Source organism: Colletes gigas, unplaced genomic scaffold (assembly GCF_013123115.1).
Source record: "Colletes gigas isolate AHSC1104 unplaced genomic scaffold, ASM1312311v1 Colletes_gigas_Sc00002, whole genome shotgun sequence".
In the NCBI taxonomy this organism is placed as follows: Eukaryota; Metazoa; Arthropoda; class Insecta; order Hymenoptera; family Colletidae; genus Colletes; species Colletes gigas.
This window is the reverse complement of record NW_025106631.1, coordinates 10,320,744-10,341,960: the sequence shown is the minus strand read 5'-3', so window position 1 is coordinate 10,341,960 and position 21,217 is coordinate 10,320,744. Positions and strand designations below refer to the sequence as shown.

The window sequence follows — 21,217 nt, the reverse complement described above, 5'->3', positions numbered from 1 at the left end:
GTGAGAAAAACCTCATAAAAATGGTCCAATCTTCAAACGTCCATAACTCCTACAATAGTGAAAGTATCTTATTGAAATTTAGCATGGAAGTAGAGCTCATGGATACCTCCAAGAAGTATTAGACAACTTTTCCGGACAGCATCAACCAAATTAGTTAGACATGAAAACCGAATTTTTAAGAAACATCGATAGGAGGGGGTAGGTGCCTAAATTCGACGAAAAAAAATTTCAAATCGTCCTGAAAAGGTTATTTTCAGTTATGGGGGTCAATTACAATCATTTTTGGCGAATAGATATACCCCCAAAATCCTACGCACTTTCCAGAAAAAAATTCGTGTAGGTGGACAAATTTTATTAATAATTTTGTTAATAACTTTTTAATGAAACCTCAATCAACGAATTGGTATTCTTCATGTTCGTCTTATTTCGGCCTCTAGAATCTCCCATTAAAATTTTTCTCAAATGTGGCCGAACACCCTGTATATCCACCACTGTATAATTAATGAAATTTTCTGTATTTCTTAGTTCCAATTAATTGTCATTCGATAAAAAGGAACAGCACGAATTTACTGCATCAACCCAATAAGACGAGCGAACGTGTTTGTTGGCAGAATCGAACGAAACAACATTCTGACATCCGTTCGACAGAGCTTTCGGACTATTAGACGCGGTTAGTGCGCAACGACTCTTCAATATTTGTGTCCTTTATCTTTTACAGCTTGTGGAACGCCGATGAAGCCTATGCCTCCAACGAAACTGGTTCAGGAACAGCTTCAGAACGCCGCGAAGGCACAGGCCGCAGCGCAGGCAGCCGCTCAGGCGGTCGCCCAACATCAGCAAGAAAACCAAATACAACTCGGACCGCCTCAGCAGAGTCCTCAGCTTCCTCAGCACCCTCAACCGCCTCCACCGATGATGTTAACACCCCCGGGTCCCCTTCATCCTCACACGCAGCTCAGTATGCAAGAGCTGCAAAAGAAGCAACAGCAACAACAGCAGCAACAAATGAATCTTCACTCGCCGCACCATCAGATGACTCCGTCGCCTCTTCGCGGTCTTCATCCGCATATCTCGCCCAGCGTGTACGAAATGGCCGCGCTGACGCAGGACCTCGACACCCAAACAATCACGACGAAGATCAAAGAGGCGCTGCTGGCGAACAACATCGGACAGAAGATCTTCGGCGAGGCTGTGCTCGGTTTGTCGCAAGGATCCGTCAGCGAGCTGCTGAGCAAACCGAAACCGTGGCACATGCTCAGTATAAAGGGTCGGGAGCCGTTCATCAGGATGCAACTGTGGCTGTCGGACGCGCACAACGTCGATCGGTTACAGGCGCTGAAGAACGAACGAAGAGAGGCGAACAAAAGACGACGCAGCAGCGGACCAGGCCACGATAACAGCTCGGACACGTCGAGCAACGACACGGCGGAGTTCTATCACGCGGCTTCGCCCGGTCCGGGGCCAGCATCCGCCAAGAAACAACGAGTCCTCTTCTCCGAGGAGCAGAAGGAAGCCTTGAGGCTCGCTTTCGCTCTCGATCCGTACCCTAACGTGGCCACCATCGAGTTTCTCGCCAGCGAATTGGCGCTATCCTCGAGAACGATAACCAACTGGTTTCACAATCATCGGATGAGACTGAAGCAGCAAACGCCGCACGGCCAGCCAGAACCCCAATCTCCAAGGGAACCCGGCCAGCCGTTCGACCCAGTTCAGTTTAGATTGCTGTTGAACCAAAGACTACTGGAGATCCAAAAAGAGAGACTGGGCTTGGGCAACGTGCCTCTGCCCTACTCGCCGTATTTCAACCCCAACTTGGCCGCGTTGGTGGGGAACGCGCTGAAGGAGCAGTGTTCCGGTCTAGATTTGTCGATGAGCTCGCTGAAGAGGGAACCGAACCAGGAGTTCGAGGACGAGGACGCGGAGGACGCGATGAGCAACCTTGGCAGCGAAGACTCCGAGGGTTCGGCGGGTAGTATAAAGAGGGAACCGGCGGAGACACCCACCGCGCCAGCCACGGTCAGATCGAATAGACGGAAACCTGCCGCTCCGCAGTGGGTGAACCCAGAGTGGCAGGAACCGGTTAGAACGGGCGACGAGGTGATCATAAACGGCGTTTGCGTGATGCAAACGGACGATTACGGTGTGAAGAGAGAAGCGGAGGAGACGATCAGGGTGGAACCGACCCCAGTGCAGGACAGATACGAGGAGGACGCGCAAAGCGACGTATCGTCCGTCTCCGGAAACAACGGCCAGGACCGAGACAGCCCTCTACCTAGTCCGAAATCTGGACAGAACAGTCCAGTGACGTCGCCGAGGCCGCCCTCAACGCAGCAAACGCAACCGTCTACGGAAGAAAGTCCCAAGGAGAACGTAGTGAAACACGAGCCAGAAGAAACGTGGGATTATTAAAAGGATCGTGTGGTCGCGAGACCGCATTGGACAAATATTCGAACGGGTGAGGATCGAAGTGGACGACGTTTAAACATGCCAAAATGACGCTGCGGAAGTTACGGTCACAATTTAGCCGACGACTACGGCCTAGTTAAGTTCTTAAAGAGGAAACCAGTCATAGGATTCGGTCAGGTCTGATTGGCCGAGTCCTGCCTACTACGAGGGCATTATCATAGGATGGCGAATACAAAGTAGGATACGTGAACAAAAAAAAGACACGCAGATGTGCATGAACCTTTGATCTGGCGCGCAAAGGCTACCGGCAGGGAGGCTGCTATCGAGGAAGATGGAGCTCAATCAAAAGAACTGTTTTCGTAACGTTTTAATCGATACGGAACGGAATAGTGTGTTGGGTGTGCACGGTTACTACAGCGGATTTGTATTGTTAGAAGACTGTAATGCGACGAGATAGCTCGGGGGGTAATGAGGGAGGGAGAGGCGATCGTCGCACATTCGCTCGAAATCCGAAGAAACCCTGGCCGCTTCCGTTTTCGAGCGGACCCTGAGGGATGTTTCAAGGTAGGAAAAAGAAAGTGGAGAAAGTAAGAACCGAACGGGAAAACGGAAAGGGTCCGGGTTCGTCAGAGTGCAATCTACGAATAACCAGTTGTTAGATCAAATTATTATTAATTTTATCTAATTACGCGCCAAGATGAGCGATTAATAATTATTGCATAATTGTGATTCATGTTATATTGTTTATACACTTCTCCTATCCCCATAGTTGTTAAGCTGTTAATGTTACTACACTCCGCTCTCCGATTACGTACCTTTTTATCTGTTCGGTTAAAGCGCGGTCGTTTATTCGCAACGGGGAAAAAAAAACAAAAATACGAAACAAGTTAGAAACGTAAAACGTCCTCTCGCTCTTCGTCCTGCGTCCTGCTTGCCCTGGGCGATGTTTTCCATGAACAGGCAACGAGATCGCCTAGAATCGGCTGTTATCAAATTTTCGTTAAGTCGTTGGGAGATACGTAGTTTCCGTTTTGGTGTTTCCGAATTGGCAAGCGGGCCAGGACCGAGCAAAAATCTGTCCCAGGGCTTGGGTAGGTTCCGAAAGTAATTGTTTCAAACCGTTATATACAAGTTCTGGTGTAGAAGCTGTTGCGAAGAACTTTTGTTCGAAATGACTGTTACGAAGAACCTAAAAGCCGAATTATGTTGGTTTATGATACAGGTTTATGATATAGGTTCCGAAACAGTTCTGAATCTGTACAGTCTAAATATATCTCATAAATATCTTGAAAAGATAATCAACGTCCGATCTGACTGTTCAGAAGTCATTTACATTATATAGATTCAGAATCTAAAAAATATAGGAGCTATACGAGAGCCGATGCAAGGAACCGATACAGTCCGAAATTTAGGTTCTTTGTAACGATCGTTTGGAGTAAAAATTCTTCGTATCTGTTTTAAGAACCTAAACCTATATTATAACAATTGTCAAGCCCTGATCTGTCCACTTCTGAGTAGTCTTTGTTTTTTTTTTTTTTTCTATTCCCGCATAGAGAAAGCTAGTTATACGAAGCGATCGGTGATCGAGGTTATCAGTTACTACCAATATTACTGTATTATTAGGCTTACGTTATCATTGCTATTTTATTATTATTATTATTATTGATTATATTGTATTATTTTATTACCATTCGAATTCTTATCGCGATAACGATACGGCTTGTGAAGCCAATGTGATAGAGCTTATATGCGATGATAAAATTAAAAAAAAACGCGACGTACGTGGGGGCTGGAGGGCGGCCTCTTTCTGTGCGACGAAGATGCGCCGGCATCTTTATACCGGGTGTTAAAGCGTGGCACCGTAAGCTCGCATCAACGATGTAAATAACTGTACAAAAAAGAGACTCGGAACATACGAGAACATTACACATACACAAATCTTGTATATTATACTTAATTACCACACTTAACTCTTTAATAGCGATATATTCACGCGGAAGTAATGGCGACCCGAGCGCCGTACGCGACGGACACCGACGCCGCGTTTCCGACGAAGACGTAATCGACCGCGGGGCGTCGAACGAAAAGAAAAACGAAACAAATGGAAAATGGTGTCCGTTCTTCCGCAGCCACGTGGAAACGCGGCGTCGGGTCCGCGTTAAGCGTAGAGCGCGACAGGAGAACATATAATTACGATTACCGTATACTATCTCGAAGCCTGAGAATGAAAAGAAAGCGAGAGCGTGCGTGCGTGCTTGTGCGAGAGAGAAAGGGGCAATTATCCTCGATATTACGAATCAAACTTGTATTTACCAGATTAAATTTTAATCTTCGATTAAATTCTAGTCCGCAGTTAAAACGAACAATGGCTAGAGAGAGAGAGAAAAAGAGAGATATGAGTGAAAACGGAATGAGTGAAAGGGAAAAAATATGACGTGCGAGCGAGACAGCCAACCCCAGTGAGAGAAACACTTGAACAAAAAAAGGGCATTGCTAATTGAGAGACCAGTGATCCGACATTTTTCTTTCTTCAATTTACGGTTTTTTCACACGAACCTAGAACCTTCGGGGGACTGAAGTACGAACGGTACACGACGCTATTATTTATCATCCTCACCACTGATTATCGATATCGATTAACGTCACCCTCGTTATCCTTAATCATTTATTATTATTATTATTATTATTCTAATTATTATTCTAATTATTATTATTATTATTATCGTCGTTATTATTATTGCCGTCTACGCTGTTTATCGTTGCTCGTAACTTAATGACATCGACCAGTCGCGCGAAGCTGCCTGACAATCGAACGCGAACCAGCAACTGGGAACAGCATAACGTCAGAGAACTCGGTGGACCCGAAAGAGCGAAGAGGCAACCAGGGAACAAAAATGGATCTCAAGTCGAGCATTAGTCGCCGAACACACGACTGCAAACCAGCCTGATGAGACCGTCCGATTGTCAATCTCGTTGGGTTACGACGCGAACAATTGCTGACCGATCGTCGCTGATCGCGCAGCTGTGTAAACTGTATGTAACCCGATCCATTTAGGGACGATCGGCATCGCGGTTTCTTTGTTTTTTCACCCCCTCTCCCCCACCGCCCACCCATTCGTCCATCCCATTCGTTCCCCTTCCCGGCCACACTCCGAAACCCAAAAAATCTTCAACCACTCGTCCCCTTCTCTTTTCACAATTTTTTTTCTCTTGTTTCTCGAGCGAGTTGCGAGGCATATAGGTTCTTCTGTAGATACCGAATAGACTCTAGATAGCAGATAGCTTTAATTATTTAAGCGGAAACGGCTTTCTAGGCGAGTACCCGGTTCTTCGGGTAGGGAGTTTGTAATATAGGGAAAAAGTTCGTGCGGACACACGAGCGGGGTTCAGACAAGGACCACCGGAAGGAGGAAAAATCATATCGTAAACATAATAATGAATATTTTACAGAACCGACGATACAAAATAAAAAAAAAAAAAATAATAATAAATAACGAAAACGTAAAGATAACTGTAGATAGATATTCAGGAAAAGAAAAGTTATCGATGCTCTTGTATACGCGCGTACGTGCCGCGTAAAATGATCAAAATTTTTCGGGGGAAAAGTAAAACGGGAGACGAGAGAAGCAAGGTATTATACGCTGAGAAAGGACATTGTCATTCAGTAGTAAAAATAATTGTATTAAAAAAAAACGAGAAGGTCTACCTAACGTAATAGTTTATTAATTTGTGTTTCATTTCAAACTGTATTATAGCTTAAAGATTATCCTGTACATTGCATACACATACATACATACACACTCACACGAGCACTATTGTTTTAAATTGTACGTTTATGATTATTATACGAAGATGAAGAAGAAAAATAAATAAGGTATACAAAGTATTGAAGACTACACGAGAGATTTTATTTTGGATTTTTAAACAAACGGGAAGATCACCGACGATTCCTTTGCGGCAATTTTTGTAGAAATCGCATCTTCGGAGGCATCGAGCGTACGTAGGTTCTTATCGCGAAGGTGGCGACCACTAGGATTCAAATTTTTCTAACGTACATTTTGCACGACCACGCACGAGAATGAGAAAATTTATTACGATTCTTATTTATTCATTAATTTATATATTAAATGATTTATCGAAATCGTTGGTTGATCTTTAATTGTTAAAAATTGTTTCCTTCTTCTTTTAAATCGTTTATCATGCGAACGAAAAGCACGAAAAGCGTGTAAATTAACGGAACACTCGATGTCTCGCACGTTTACGACATACCGGTGTACTGATCAATTCTCCTTTGGTAGGAAATCTGGTAAACAATCTACAGATTATAATTCCTCGATAACTTTAGACACGCAATAATACAATTTAAACACGATACAAATGGAAAATTCTCTTTATTGTATATACGTATATGATTATATTATTCATATCAGTGTCTCCTTTCAAGAATTTCTAAATTAAAAGAACTGTATTGAAAATTGCATAACGGTTATTCTATTGATCCCTCCTTATTTCTCAATGTAATTATCGAAATATTAAGACTTCGAATTAAGTAAACAAATCAACAACAAACATTGTAATTATAGTGCATGAAGAAAAGTTCGAAGTAAACGGAATCCAATGTAATTTTTCTATTGTTTCCTGGTCAACGTTTGAAACTATCGAGATGCAAGAACAGTAATGCGTAAGAAAAATTGTACTCGTATTAGGTACAAATTTCATCAATAATAATCTGAACAAAGAAGTGTCGATAAAAATAATAACATTGAAAAATATAATTAATGAAATCCAACTTCTTTATCATCTGTCGACAACGAAAAACACGAAAAGCTGAAAACGTTATAAATCGGTAATACGACGATATTATGTTATTGTTGTTACGAATATCAATAAAATGATCATTTATAAATGTCTTCGTGAATTTTTAATTTTATTTCTTGTTTTGTATACATTATTAAAATGTTATCTAGTGTTGGTGTTCTTTGTTACCGACGAACGGTACGATAGCTTTCTACTTTTACAAGTGCCAATAACAAATAATACTTTATATTGTGTGATGTCACAACCAATGTTATCGATTAGGTATAGAACAAGATTTGAACGCCCTCGGTGATAAAAATTAATACTAAGTATACCCAACGATACGACAACAAAATTTAATACTGCGTATAAATAGTTACACCGTGAAGAAAAAATAAATAAACTTCTTGCACCTTTTAATAATTTAAATTCTTATCATACTATTAATACTTAGTCAATTTTGTGGAAAATGATTACATTCTGCTTTACAGATACGATTATTAGCATTCTTTCTCTTTACACTAATAAACAAACAGAAGATAAATAACAATTTGTATTAAAAGAGCTCTATCAATTAACAGAAATGAAGTTAGACGTTTTGAAAACACGAATAAACTTAGTTTTCTCTGTAAAATTTGAATAATTTCCGAAATAAATCTCACAACAAAAGGTGTTATGCCCGGAGGACTTATGATAGCATTTACGCGACTGATGTAAACATCATAAATAGTAAGGACGTTCCGATGTTACTGGTCGATCTCATATTCGAAGTCAGTTCAGTTATGGATTCTTGTGAAAGAGCAGCAATTTTTATTAAAATGAGCGCCTTGAAATTTGCAAAAGAATTTACGGAGTTGATTAGTCGCTAGAAGAGGCCTGCATCCTTAAACGTAAAGTGTACATTAAATACAAAAATTGTAGTACAATAATAACGAAACCAGAGATATTTCAAACGGTGTACTTTCGCGTAACATTTTTCCTACGGTTAATATCGTGAAATTCGGAGAAACTGTAACTGAAATTTGGACGATTAAAACGATTAACTGATTTTTCAAAAGAAATGAAGATTGAACATTGTTGCAGGGAGAAGGTGAACAGGATAACCCGTTATCCAACGAACTAATTATCCAACGAACAATTAGTAAACACCATACAAAACGTGCTCGAAATAATGGTGGGTGTAAATCTGCGAATAGCGGATCATTCTTCGATGAAGTCACCTGCGACAAACATCGACGTTTGTTCTTAAAAATCTCCCATAGACTTAGAAAGAAACCTCGACCAAAGCAATGGAAATCTGACAAGGTCGTGAATCTGGTCTCGAAACTTTTCTCATAGTGTACTTTGAAGATTCATTTTTACGTTCTGGCGACAATTTTGGATTCAAATCGCTGGACTTTTTGGCATCTTCGAACACATTGAGTAATAGTTTATCTGGTACCGACGAACCGTTGTTAATGAATCAGAAAAGAATGAAAGTCGATGAAAAGGTAAGTAAATTCATAGCAGAAGAAAAGAAAGTATTTAATAGAAAATTGTGCGCCATTCCTTTTGGTTCCGTTTATCTCTTAAAAATTAAAATTTTGTCAACGTTTTATTTTAACGAAATTCGTGAATTTTATTCTTGGTTACTGATTAGATAATTTTTCATAATCTTCAGCCCGTCTCACGATCGAGTCTGGCCATTCACATAAGCGCTGTTAAGAGAGCCGACACATTCATCCAGGAGGAAACTAAAAAGGTCGCGTCGAATGGCGTCAAAAACCAAAAGAAAGGCTACGTTTCTTCGAAAATATCGATAAACCCCGTGATTTCATTACTCTGGGGATCATAATCGTACTGTCACGTTTAGAGTCAACGTCACGTCTCTCGTTACACGTCTACGGTTTTGATAGTCAGTTGCATCTCGTAAGATCGGGCTACACTATCCTTTCGTATCAATATTAAACCATATACATAGAATCCGTGAACCGGTATAAATTCCATTACAGTTTTTATTTTCAACCGACTTACCCCCGCATCACCGGTGTGTCAACACCGTGCAAGAAGTATTTAGGTAATTATAACTATTCTTTGAACGCGACACAACTTACACTGAACATTTGTAAATTACTCGTTGATTTGAGAATATATTGAATTTTATTATTAAATCAGAGTTACCCAACTTCTTTAACCCATCACTGCATAAAGCGATCATTATTAGTTAAACGTTCCCACAATAATATAACTTTACCGCTAGAATTATATTATATTTAATAATTGAAAGTTACGAGGTCAATTAACATATTCTGAATCCAAATACGAATTCTTACAACCTAGTAGCTCCTCGATTACACATCGAGTTCGTTTGCGGTTGTTCCAACCTCCTAGCAGCTCCCCGATTTCGCATTAAATTCGTCTCCGTCGTTATCAACAATCCTACTAACTCCCCGATTTCGCATCGGGTTCGTTCACGACGTTTCACCCTCCTCCGGCTCCCTGGTTTCGCACCAGGTTCGTCCGTACGTGACTACATCCTAGAGGCTCCTTGATTTCGCATCAGGTTCGTCCTGGCTGTCAACTATCCTAGCGACTCCCCGATTTCGCATCGGGTTCGTCCGTACACCTAACTAACAAATTGATACCATATTCCATACTCTCTGTCGCACTCACAGGCCACGCGCGCTGCACGGCCCTGGCTCGTAACAAGGTATAGTCCGGGCAACGATATAGCGAGGTCATAAACTCGAGTAGGTGTCAAAGTTTACACGTTTTAGCTCCCGAAACAAGTGAATTGACAGAAATACGAACAGCTAAGGGCCTTAGACCATAGTCAGGGCCGTACGAAGAAATGTTTTATCTAGTGTCGCCATTTTTAGAGGCACTGTAACGGATAAAGGTCTTACTCAAGTCTTTAATATCTTAATTTACCTGCTTATAATATATACATGTAGGAAATGAAAAAAGATAGTGCAGTTGTCCCAACCCTCAAAAGTTTAGTTTACGACCTCGCTATATCATGGCCCGGCCTATGTACGAATAGACCTTTCACCTTATGGAGATTGATGACCCACTCTGACTGGCATACCGAGTTATTGTTTAAATAAATGACGTATTACAATTTAAAATAAAAAATAGAGAATTTTCAGTGTAGTTGTCAATGGGGTACATCCTTACGTATTTTAATAATCTTTAAATCTTTAAATAATCTTAATCGATTAATGTCCAATTATGGACCGTGCAGTTTTCAATCCGTTAAAAAATAATAAAATTTCTGTAATTTCATTTTCTGTCTCACTTCCTCTTGTGTTCATTTCTAAATCTGTTGGTAACGTTGCGAGTGACACGGAAATGGTAATGGGGCCCTAGAGTCCCAGAAAAATGGGCCGAAAAAATACATTAGGTGAAAGGTTTACTCGTATACCTCGTCTGTGATATTGTCACAGGCCAGGTATATCTCGTCTGTGATATTGTCTGGGACATTTTCATAAATAAGATATTATATTTACTCAAAAATAAATTAAATTCTATTCGAGGTAAAAATATATTCGTTCATTGCAATGAAAAAAAGCTACATTTCTCAAGCGTGTTTTCCACTTACTGTAATCAATAACACTACAAAAAGTCGATTATCCTCTGAAACTCACTGTAAATTACGATAGTTCATTCTATCAAATTAATTGCCTCTCTACTTTAAAAAATTACATGCGCTTGCTAATTTTCTATTTCTGCTTGTCAAGCAAAACCTAACAATTAAACGGAAATTATCTTGTGCTAAACCTAAGAGAATAATTAATTCTGTACTGACTGCAGCAAGTGCCCTCTAAAACAAAATAAAAATTCAGTATTTCCAAAACAAAAATATGCACAGAGAAATTCAGGAATTAGTAATTGCTAAGCTTTATAAAAGGTAAAATAAATACTTACTATTGTATGAAATACAGCTCCGCTTCACTGAGTGTTTTGTATATTAAATACAAAATAAATAAGACGATTTATTCCGATCTTGACGAGAAAAACGTTGGACAGGCAATATTACATCAAAGTTTGTTTAAAATAAGTATACAGGTCACATATCTAACTATCAAAAATGGGATTCCACAACCAAATGAAGTTTGAGTTTTAAAACATGCTGTAACTAAATTTGATATTTATAAATTTTTGTAATATTATTCCATTGTAATTTTTTTTTCGCGTATACAATACTAAACAATTAACCTGATCACTATGAAAAGCCTTAATTTGTGCTGAATAACAATGGCACGGTAAATTACATCATTATTCAATTACAATGTTTGTTGGCACTTTTATTACATAGCAAATGCTAATGATAATATCTCAATTGCAGGAATAGTTTATAAACTTTACTGATCATTAATTCAGAAAAATATATCCGGAAACCATTACATTCGTCTTTAGTACCAAAGTATTAAAAATTTTAAAGACGCAAACGGTCATGTTTTAATTCTCACTCTACAATATTACCGACTGTAAGGAATATGTTCGACCGTTTTCATACTTCAAGACTGGAAAATCTTTGAGAAAGAAAGGTATTCAAAAATGATACAAAATAAATTGAATTCAAAATTGATAAGTACGGATCGATAAAATTATTCATTTTCGTATTCTTTCGTCGAATCTAGAACCAAAATAAATGCGCTATCTATGCATTCGTGTCAATGCACATTCACGAAAATGTACAAACAATGTGAAAAGCTTAATGAACTAAATGCGTTCTTCATTGTTTGAAGTAAGTAGATGCAGTGCATCTATTTACCTAAACTAGTGATTCTTAACCTGTAGTCCACGAACTTGAGCATATAAATTTTAAATATTTATTTTTTATTGCATACATTGTGCCTAAAAATATGAACTTTATCTTTTCAATTTGTTTTAACATTACGATAGTTAGTAGACTAACATAAATCCTTTGATTCAATATCCTGATCTTATCACTGTCTTGCACATAGAAATTACAAACTTTCTTAGCTAAGCTTCTAACATAGAAGGAAAGCACAAAAGTGACGTCTGTGGAAACTTTCAAATACTGATAGAAGTACTTACTTATGGTGGAATCGAAACCCAAAATTCTCTATCAATATTTTTTTTAAGAAACAAATTTTGTAAGCATTTGTATCTAAATGACTTCATCAAAATTGAATGTGAATCCACGATCCTTTCCTATCTAATATAAATTCTATCCAAAAATTTGCAAGAATTGAAATTAAAAAAATGTCTGAAGATTCTGACGTCCCTCGTTAGCTTATTTTAGTCGTCTTGTAAGGCGATCTGTGCAAGTTTTCATTCTGTCTGTTGCGTTATATAGAAATGAATCAGGATTTTCAATGTTGGTAGAAAAACATTGATTCAATTAATATTTTTAGAACGTTATTCTGAGGAACATTGCATAGAATGTTCCATTAGACTACCAAATGGGATTCGTGGGGTAAAAAGGTCAAGAACCACTGAAAAATTGTAATAGGAAAACAATACGTCACAATATAGATTCGAACGCATACTTCGCTAGTATTTCGCTTTTCTTTCAATATTTGCTCGGTTTTCATATTTTATAAATATTCAGGTTACATGATAAGGCAGCAAATAAATAAATGTAACTAACTTAGAAACCAAACAAAAACCAGCAAATACAAATACATATCTGATTCGAATCCATGTGTGACGTTCAGCCATCTTGTCAACGATTCCAGCAAAACGGTCAATAACTTCTATACAACTTTTGCACACAAAACACAGTACATCGATTGTTGTAATTTACCATAACGTTCACAGATGCACCGAGAGGCATTAATTTCTGTCGCTTGAAGGGATTACGATATGCTGAACGCATCTATTTTTCTTTCTTACTAAGCTTCCAATTGTCACACAGTTAAGATGCCAGATGGCGCTTTTGCGAGATGGACAAACTTTATTATATCTAGAAATAAAATTTCGAATAATGAATAAAAGATAATTTATTCGTTATTCGTTCAACAAAAATAAACATTTCAATTCTAAACTAAAGCATTCCATCATGAGCATGTGCAAAGCCGTTCGATGGAATAAACGTCACGAATAAAATTATTATTCACATCAAATGTTACCCATCTTCGTCTGGCGCTCGAAAATTTCTCATATCATGTTTCCTTCAACAACAGAAATTAATTTATTCGCAACGGACGACGCATTGATATTGCACAGTTTGACGAGTCATTTTCGAGAACAACGCACAGTGTGTTCAGCAATGATCAAAAGTAAAAAAAAAAAAACTGAAGTCTATGTTTCATAAATTCTAACGTCTTAAAACAGCAATAAATGTACATTTTAATGATATTCGTCATTTTTATTGAATTTCCAAATTTATTGTAAAAAATGATACCTGAAATTTACTGTAATTTTAAGTGCATAAATTTTAAATTGAATTTAAATAAAAATTACCTGCGTGATTTTCTATATATTAATTTAAGGCATAAACTTTAATTTAACATCAATTTTAGCTGCCCAAATTTACTCGCAACAAAGAAAATAAAATACAAATTATTACTAACACGTTCACGGCCCAACTACACGGCATTAATTCCGATTTGATGTGTAAATTATATATAGTTTTTTATATATTTTATATTTTAATTGCACCAAACAATAAAAAAATATTACATAGGTTCAAAGTTATGAATTTTGTCTCGCACAATCTTATACTCAAAATGATCGTTAAAATATTTCTGTTACACGAATAAACAATCTTTTGAAACAAAAGTTAGTTAATAATCTGTTAACGCAAAATTGCTATAGTAAAAATTTGATACTAAGAAAAAACTAAAGTCCACTTCAACTTCTTAAAGAAAGATTTACTTTTTATGCGTTAATCAATGCATTTTACTATTCCCTTAATAAAGTATTAGGGGTCTGATGTTGAAAACTGATTAGTTTAGAAGTTATGATTTTTGTTCCTTATTTCCACATACGTGACACACTGTGCGACGTACCAATATTATCAAATTATCATCTTAATAGTTTCATTCATAGTTAGGCAAATTTTATTCGTGACTAACGAATAGAAATTTTATGTTCGTTCACAAACTAACTTCTGTTTACGTTTCATTCGTAAATTAAAATTCATTAACGGATTTCTTAAATCGACATGTAGGCGAGCGAAGACGCATTCAAAAGCTAATTTATGAATTAATCTAACATTTTTATTCGTTATTCGGGATTAAAATTTGCCCAAATCTGGTTTCATTCTGCAAAAAACGTCGTACGACGACGTACCAATGAAAGTCTTATCGATTATTCTCACAGATACACAAATGCAATAGGCTGTGTTTTTATTTTTATTTCTTGCAAAGCTCGATCGAGCAGTTATTTTTACAATCGTCACGTTACTCAACTATGTACCAGGTGTTCATTTCATCATCGTTGCGAACGAGTTCAAGGGGTGGTCTGGTCTAGAAGCATTAACGTGGAAAAAAAAAGTAATAGACCTAACGATTTCAAATTTTGCGCACATATTTGTGTGTACTTTAAGTACTCGTATACATTTCTTCGAGCGTTAGCAATTGTGCATTGCGAAGAATATAAACAAAATTTGATGGTCTTCACGATTCAATCGCAACTAGAATTTTTGTTTAATAATCAAAATTACGGAATTACCGCCTCACCGAAGGAAATAATTTGGCTTTCAATATATATATTTATACATTTATTATGCAATAACAAACGTATAAAATTAATTCTAATCCACACGATAGAGAAGGTGTATTGTATATGTGTGCAAAGTTTCGAGTTAGTCAGATAAGTACAAGTTATATCGAGAAAAACGGGTTTAACTCCTCCGTACAATTTAACCCCTCGGGTACGGTGCAACTTTCCATCTGAAGCGATACAATTAAGCTTGTTATTTAAATATTAGTGATTTTTAAAGAAGTTACGTCATAGAAAGTATGTTCAAAAAATATGTATACATATACATCTATTACGCGTCTTTAGGAGATACGAGTGAGTGTCGACAATTAACGAAGGTTTATGGATTGGTACATAATATGAACGTCGTACTTAAAGGATTAATGATAACGATACATAAAACGTAACTTATCTTTCCTTTTTCTATAACCTCTAGACCAAAGTACCCACTTAATGCCTTTCGGCGAACGTATATTGGCTCCAAAAAGCATCAGCTTGCACATTTGTGGTAGCAGAACCAGCTTTATCAAAGCCAGTGTACGTGAAATCGTACCGATTATTACCACAAGCGAGTGGTACACACAGAATACTTAGCACTTAGCATCGATGAAAGGATGAAATTTTCAACGTTAACAATCCGTGTAAATATGGACACATATGCCTTTATTTTCGTTCCAGATTCTTCAAAAAAGGTAATTGAAAATGTCAAAGTCACTGTCCCTGCGAGCCACACGTTTACGCAAAAACGCTACTTACATTGCAGTCATGGCTCATTAAATATATATATTATATATATATCCCTCCTTTATCCCACATTTCAGCACGAATTCGCCAGTTTCGTTCGACCCACAGCAAGGATTTCAATGAAAGCTCGTCGATGTATGCGTATATATCACAAATGGTGACAACACTTTATTATTACTCTACTTGACGTGTCGGTATCGTTTCTCGTAGGGCGGGTAGAAAAAGCGAAAAAGTCACTAAAGCAAGTGCGACGGAATTTACGAAAAGCAGCTACGACATTACTTTTATTACGTCATCCTACGTATAAACATCAAACATTGGACCGTGTTCGGTACGCGTCTGTTCGATTCCGTTGCTTAATTACAATAATGTATTTGTATATTTATGTGTATGCATACACGTACGTACGCGTATAAACATATACGGGTGTGTAAATATACATATATACACGCGTACATACATGCATACGTGTATATGTATAATATATATTATATATTATAAATATATAAGTGTGTACGTGTATGTGTTAGCTTTTTCCTCTCTATTATAAATGTAAAATACTGTCATGCATGTACTGCGGAGTTCGTGACTTAAATCGAATGCATTGCTCGATGAACAAGCCGCGAGTGTGGTCCGTCTCTCGCAAGCGTAACCATGGGTATACACCGATCGCTTCGAAAATCTTTTCTGTTGTTTCAAGCGAGTCCCGGACACCGCCAAAAAATCGGACCCGCAGGTGCGCGATCCTGTCACGCTCAAGATTCCAAAGAACCGTTTTGTACAAGAGTGCTACAATTCTATCCGTATTGGGAGAAAGAAAAGAACAAAGTAGACACGAAACGATCAAATTTCCTCGAATAAAAGAATACATCGATCTGTTTTCCGCAGAATTTTCACAATTACGCCCCTATATATACATATACATATATGCTCGTTTTATATAAATATAAATATATACAGTGGGTACAAAAAATATTCGCACACCCAGTTTTTTGCGATAACTTTTTTTAAAGGAAAAATGTTTCAACGTACTTTATTCAACAATATGATATGAAAAAATAATTTTAGGAATCATGAAAGTAAAATAATATAACCAAAACTTAAATTTGGAAACTAAAAGTAAATGTGAACAATAGGTCTACAGTAATATATTTCAACAATTTTAGGACACAGTTTGTGATTGTATGTAATACAGCAATCGTGTCTACTAAGTAAAGTGAATATACGAAATGGAATTGTTTTGTTGCGATTTGAACATGAAAGTTATCGTAAAATTGATGAAACTTTGAACTGAAATGTTTCAACAGTCCGATATGTTATTAAAAAAGTCAAGTCGTCAAGAAGTTCTATGAGCACAGCGGCAAATTATAAAACAATAACGAAGAATCCTTGTGCTCAGAATTTAGCCATTGATATCACAACATATTTTCGGATCTCAAGGCAGAGAAAGCGTCTTAAGTTTGAGAATGCATGGTATATAGAAGAATGACTATAAATTTCAAGAGAAACTACGTAAGAGATTACAGAATTAATGCCAAGAAGACTGCAGGCAATAATTGATGCAAATGGAACGCATGCTAAATATTAAAGCTGTTTGTTTGTCTAAAATTGACCGTTTTTCTTCAAAATTTCTACCGCGCCAATATTTTTTTTACTGTTGAATTACGTTTTATCGTGTTATTTTATTTGTATGATTTGTTAAAGTTCTGTTCATAGTATATTGTCAGAATCGAATAAAACTTGTTTCATTATTACTTTTGTTTTTCTTTAAAAACAATTATTGCAAAAAACTGGATTTGCGAGTGCCTTTCGTAGCCACTGTACATATATAGGGAATTCCCAAAAGAACAGAACCTCAAATATCGTGGTTGCTACAAGATTTTATTATCAATGGATCGAAAAGTGGCAAACAACGACGCACGAACGACGGTGAAACACACCGGTAGTACAATAGAACGACGTTACACGGCTCAATAAGAACTTCGTTTTTATTGTTCATCAAAATAATTTAGTTACCACATAGAATCAAATGACTCTCTCGAAGGATGGAGAGAGCAAGTAAGGAAGTCGTTCGCCTAAATAACGGGAGGAAAATGGTAGGAAAGATGTTGTAGCTGGGGAATAGTGTGTACAATTTCAAAAATCGGTCTTAATCGATTAAGCATTGTTACATGAGGTCTTGACGAGTGTCCGCATAAAGTGTGTGTACCGGTCGATCGTTCCACTCGTGGCCTGATTCTATTCCCTTCTGCTTTTGTCTACTATTACGTCTGCGCTACCTCTAATAGTAGTTTAGAGCTAACTATAAAACTAGTACCTCTCGTATCTCGGGACCCACGCTACAACTTAAATGCCTGAAATACTTCCATACTGGTACACGCTTGCATTTCGCGTTGTCATAAGTTTGAACACTCCACTCGACCATCCCCTACGTTCTCGTATTTATCGTAAATAATGCACAAGCTGATTGGGTGCCGTGCACCGTCGTATTGCATACTGTATCGCATTTCGTCGATTCTGCCGATCACGCCACATATTTCCCCGACCTTAAAACAACAATTTCTACATTCTCGTCGCGACATTAAGTAGTACGCGCGTACAAGGTTACAAACGCAACGTGTAATATCGAACATTTCAAACGGACGCTGCCCGATTGCCACTGTCAGCGCTGCTTTTTTTGACTTCGAAGTGCTAATGCGTTCGTCCGTTTGACATGCTCGTTCGATTTATTACATCGTGTATATCTTAGTTCGCACGAGAACCAATTGCTACGTACTCAACCAGCGTTAGATAAATTATTGACGTTCAATACACAGTTAAATGATGTCTCCACGCATTTCTCTCTCGAGTGTATCTTTTTTTTTTTTCGCGCGCGCGCGCGCGAGTGTTTGTATTATATATGTATCGGGTGCGATTTCCCGATTTCACATCGTCAAGAACGCTCGAGGAGAGATCGGCGTAATAAACGAGAACGAGTGATCGCGATGTTTGAGCGGTGACATTAGCCGACATCCTTTAACATCGTCGACGGTCAGAGGAGAACGACGCGTTCAAACAATTCAGAAGAAATGTTTCACCAAGGAACATTCTACGAGTAAATTGTCTTCTTTGAAGGATTAAGTTTCGTCGATCAAATTTATCTGAATACTCGAGAGGCTGTTAACCATCGATGATAATTTATGGCAATGTCCTCCTCGCGAAAGAAAGCTAATATTGGCCGACTCTCCTCGAGTCATGCAGCTCGTTACCGAAGAAGGTACATATAATATTAATAATCGCTAAGTATACTTTATTATAAATTAAAGAGCTCTTAACCGTAGGTGTTTATGTGTGTATAATAATGTTAATATTAATAATAGTACGATAATTTTTTTTCTTTTGTAGCAGCTTACTCTTTCGGCCGTTTCCATCGAATTCGACGTGCATCGTACGCCTTCTTTCCACAATCTGTCTTCTTTGACGAAGGTTTAACGAGACCCTGACGTTTTGGTGACTAGCGGCACTCCCAGATCTTCACCGTTTGATCGACGCTACCCGTGACCACGTAAGGATGGCTTTTGTGAAAATCTACAAAAACGTCACTAGTTTAGCGTAAGTTCGATTTCTGAAAAGAATTTACCCTGAAACGAATACAGTTATTCCATTCGTATTTTGTACGCTACGCGAACGTTCAATATGAATGGAAAAAACATATTTTTTATTAATATTTTCCATTTATTTGTATCAAATATCGTTCATCACGCAAGGCTAATTCTATTTGCGAAGCAGTTTCTTTCGTCGTTTATTTAAAAAACTGGAAAATACAAAAAAATAGAATTACCTCTCGCTCGTATTCGTACGACAAATCAAGTTCTTGTAGAAATTAGTGTTTTTAAACCATTGTAATGAAAATGAAATCAGATATAAAATTATTATTCCAAAATATAAATTACATTGCATGCATGTAATAATACTTAAATATGAAAAATAACAAAATTAGAATACTTGTTTAACATTGAAAGTATCAATTCTTTAGCCTACAGTAAAATACAACGGCGGGCACAAACATACAATGGTGTTTTTCTGCAGATGAAATAAATAATTTAGTAATCATTGATGGAATCACGGATAAAGCAAATGCGTAAATATTTTGAAAGAAAATTTACACGTCTTTGCAAATCGCTCGCAATTTTCCAATAATTTCATATTTTATCAAAGCTAATGATCTTTATCAGCATATAGGACTGCAGTTGTATAGTATACAATAGGACTAAATAAGAATAAAAATGTTATACAGAGTGTTCGGTCACCCCGGGGAAAAATGTAATGGGAGATTCTAGAGGTCATAATAGGACGAAAATCAAGAGTACCAATTTGTTAATGGAGGCTTCGTTAAAAAGATATTAACGTTTAAAGTTCCGTCCGTACTGAATTTTTTTCTCAAAAGTGGGTAAGATTTCGGGAGTATGTCTATTGACCAAAAATGATTATAATTGACACCCGCAACCGAAAATAATTTTTTCAAAACGATTTGAAACTCATGTAATTTCAGTGGAATCATTCATCCATGATCAGACATTATATTTTAGGTAACGAATTTTTTTCTCGTAACTGGGTAGAAATTCGGGAGTGTGTGTATACACCAAAAATAATTGTAATTGACACCCGCAACCGAAAATAATTTTTTCAAAACGATTTGAAACACATGAAATTTCAGTGGAATCATTCATTCATGATCAGACATTATATTTTCGGTAACGAATTTTTTTTCTCGTAACTGGGTAGAAATTCGGGAGTGTGTGTATACACCAAAAATAATTGTAATTGACACCCGCAACCGAAAATAATTTTTTCAAAACGATTTGAAACTCATGTAATTTCAGTGGAATCATTCATCCATGATCAGACATTATATTTTAGGTAACGAATTTTTTTCTCGCAACTGAGTAGGATTTCGGGGGTATGTGTATTCACCAAAAATGATTGTAATTGACACCCGCAACCAAAAATAATTTTTTCAGAATGATATGGAAATTTTAATTTAATTTTTTAATTTAATGTTTCAGTAACTTTTTAACGAAGCCTTAGTCAAGAAATTGATATTCTTGATTTTCGTCTTATTTTGGCCTCTAGAATCTCCCATTAAAATTTTTCCCAGGTATGGCCGAACAACCATAAATGTAAACCTATGTATAAATATATGGCGTTTAAAACTTTATTCTTAAATTATGAAACAAATATGAAATAGCAACAGAATAGTAATACTGCGATGCAATATGAAAATATCTAAGCTATCTTCATCTAAGCTAGTAAATATTTGCTATCTGATATTATCAAAAATGTTATTAAGTCCAATTATTCATGATTAACGACGTATCTCACGCTTATAACTGAAGCATTTTGAAGCCCAACTTATCTAATAGTATAGATTGGTAAAAATTACTCTCATAATGTTTGACGGTCTTAAGAGTAAATATAGATTAGACAGAGATAGACTCAATGTTAGTATTTACATTTAGTATGACTATTTCATAGTATTATTATTTCATTCGTATCTCATATTCGTCTCATAACTTTTGAATAAGGCTGTAAACGACATATGATTCTAGAAACACCCCCACAGAGTCCAGATATA

The 21,217-nt window shown here is 37.2% G+C and overlaps 2 protein-coding genes across 7 annotated transcripts in view; one reads left to right on the top strand and one right to left on the bottom strand.

Annotated features, from left to right (window-relative positions):
* The window catches only part of LOC122398625 (homeobox protein cut), a 236,781-nt gene extending 232,808 nt beyond the window's left edge, over window positions 1-3,973 (top strand). For all 5 annotated transcript variants that reach the window (XM_043398730.1, XM_043398723.1, XM_043398707.1 and 2 more), the window contains exon 9: window positions 719-3,973. In XM_043398730.1, the coding sequence (XP_043254665.1) occupies window positions 719-2,409 (1,691 nt within the window). In that variant the 3' untranslated portion in view covers window positions 2,410-3,973. The remainder of the gene's footprint in view (window positions 1-718) is intronic.
* A 9,749-nt stretch (window positions 3,974-13,722) lies between these two features.
* The window catches only part of LOC122402969 (lissencephaly-1 homolog), a 77,109-nt gene continuing 69,614 nt past the window's right edge, over window positions 13,723-21,217 (bottom strand). For both annotated transcript variants that reach the window (XM_043406216.1, XM_043406225.1), the window contains exon 7: window positions 13,723-19,170. In XM_043406216.1, coding sequence (XP_043262151.1) covers window positions 19,097-19,170 — 74 coding nt within the window. In that variant the 3' untranslated portion in view covers window positions 13,723-19,096. The remainder of the gene's footprint in view (window positions 19,171-21,217) is intronic.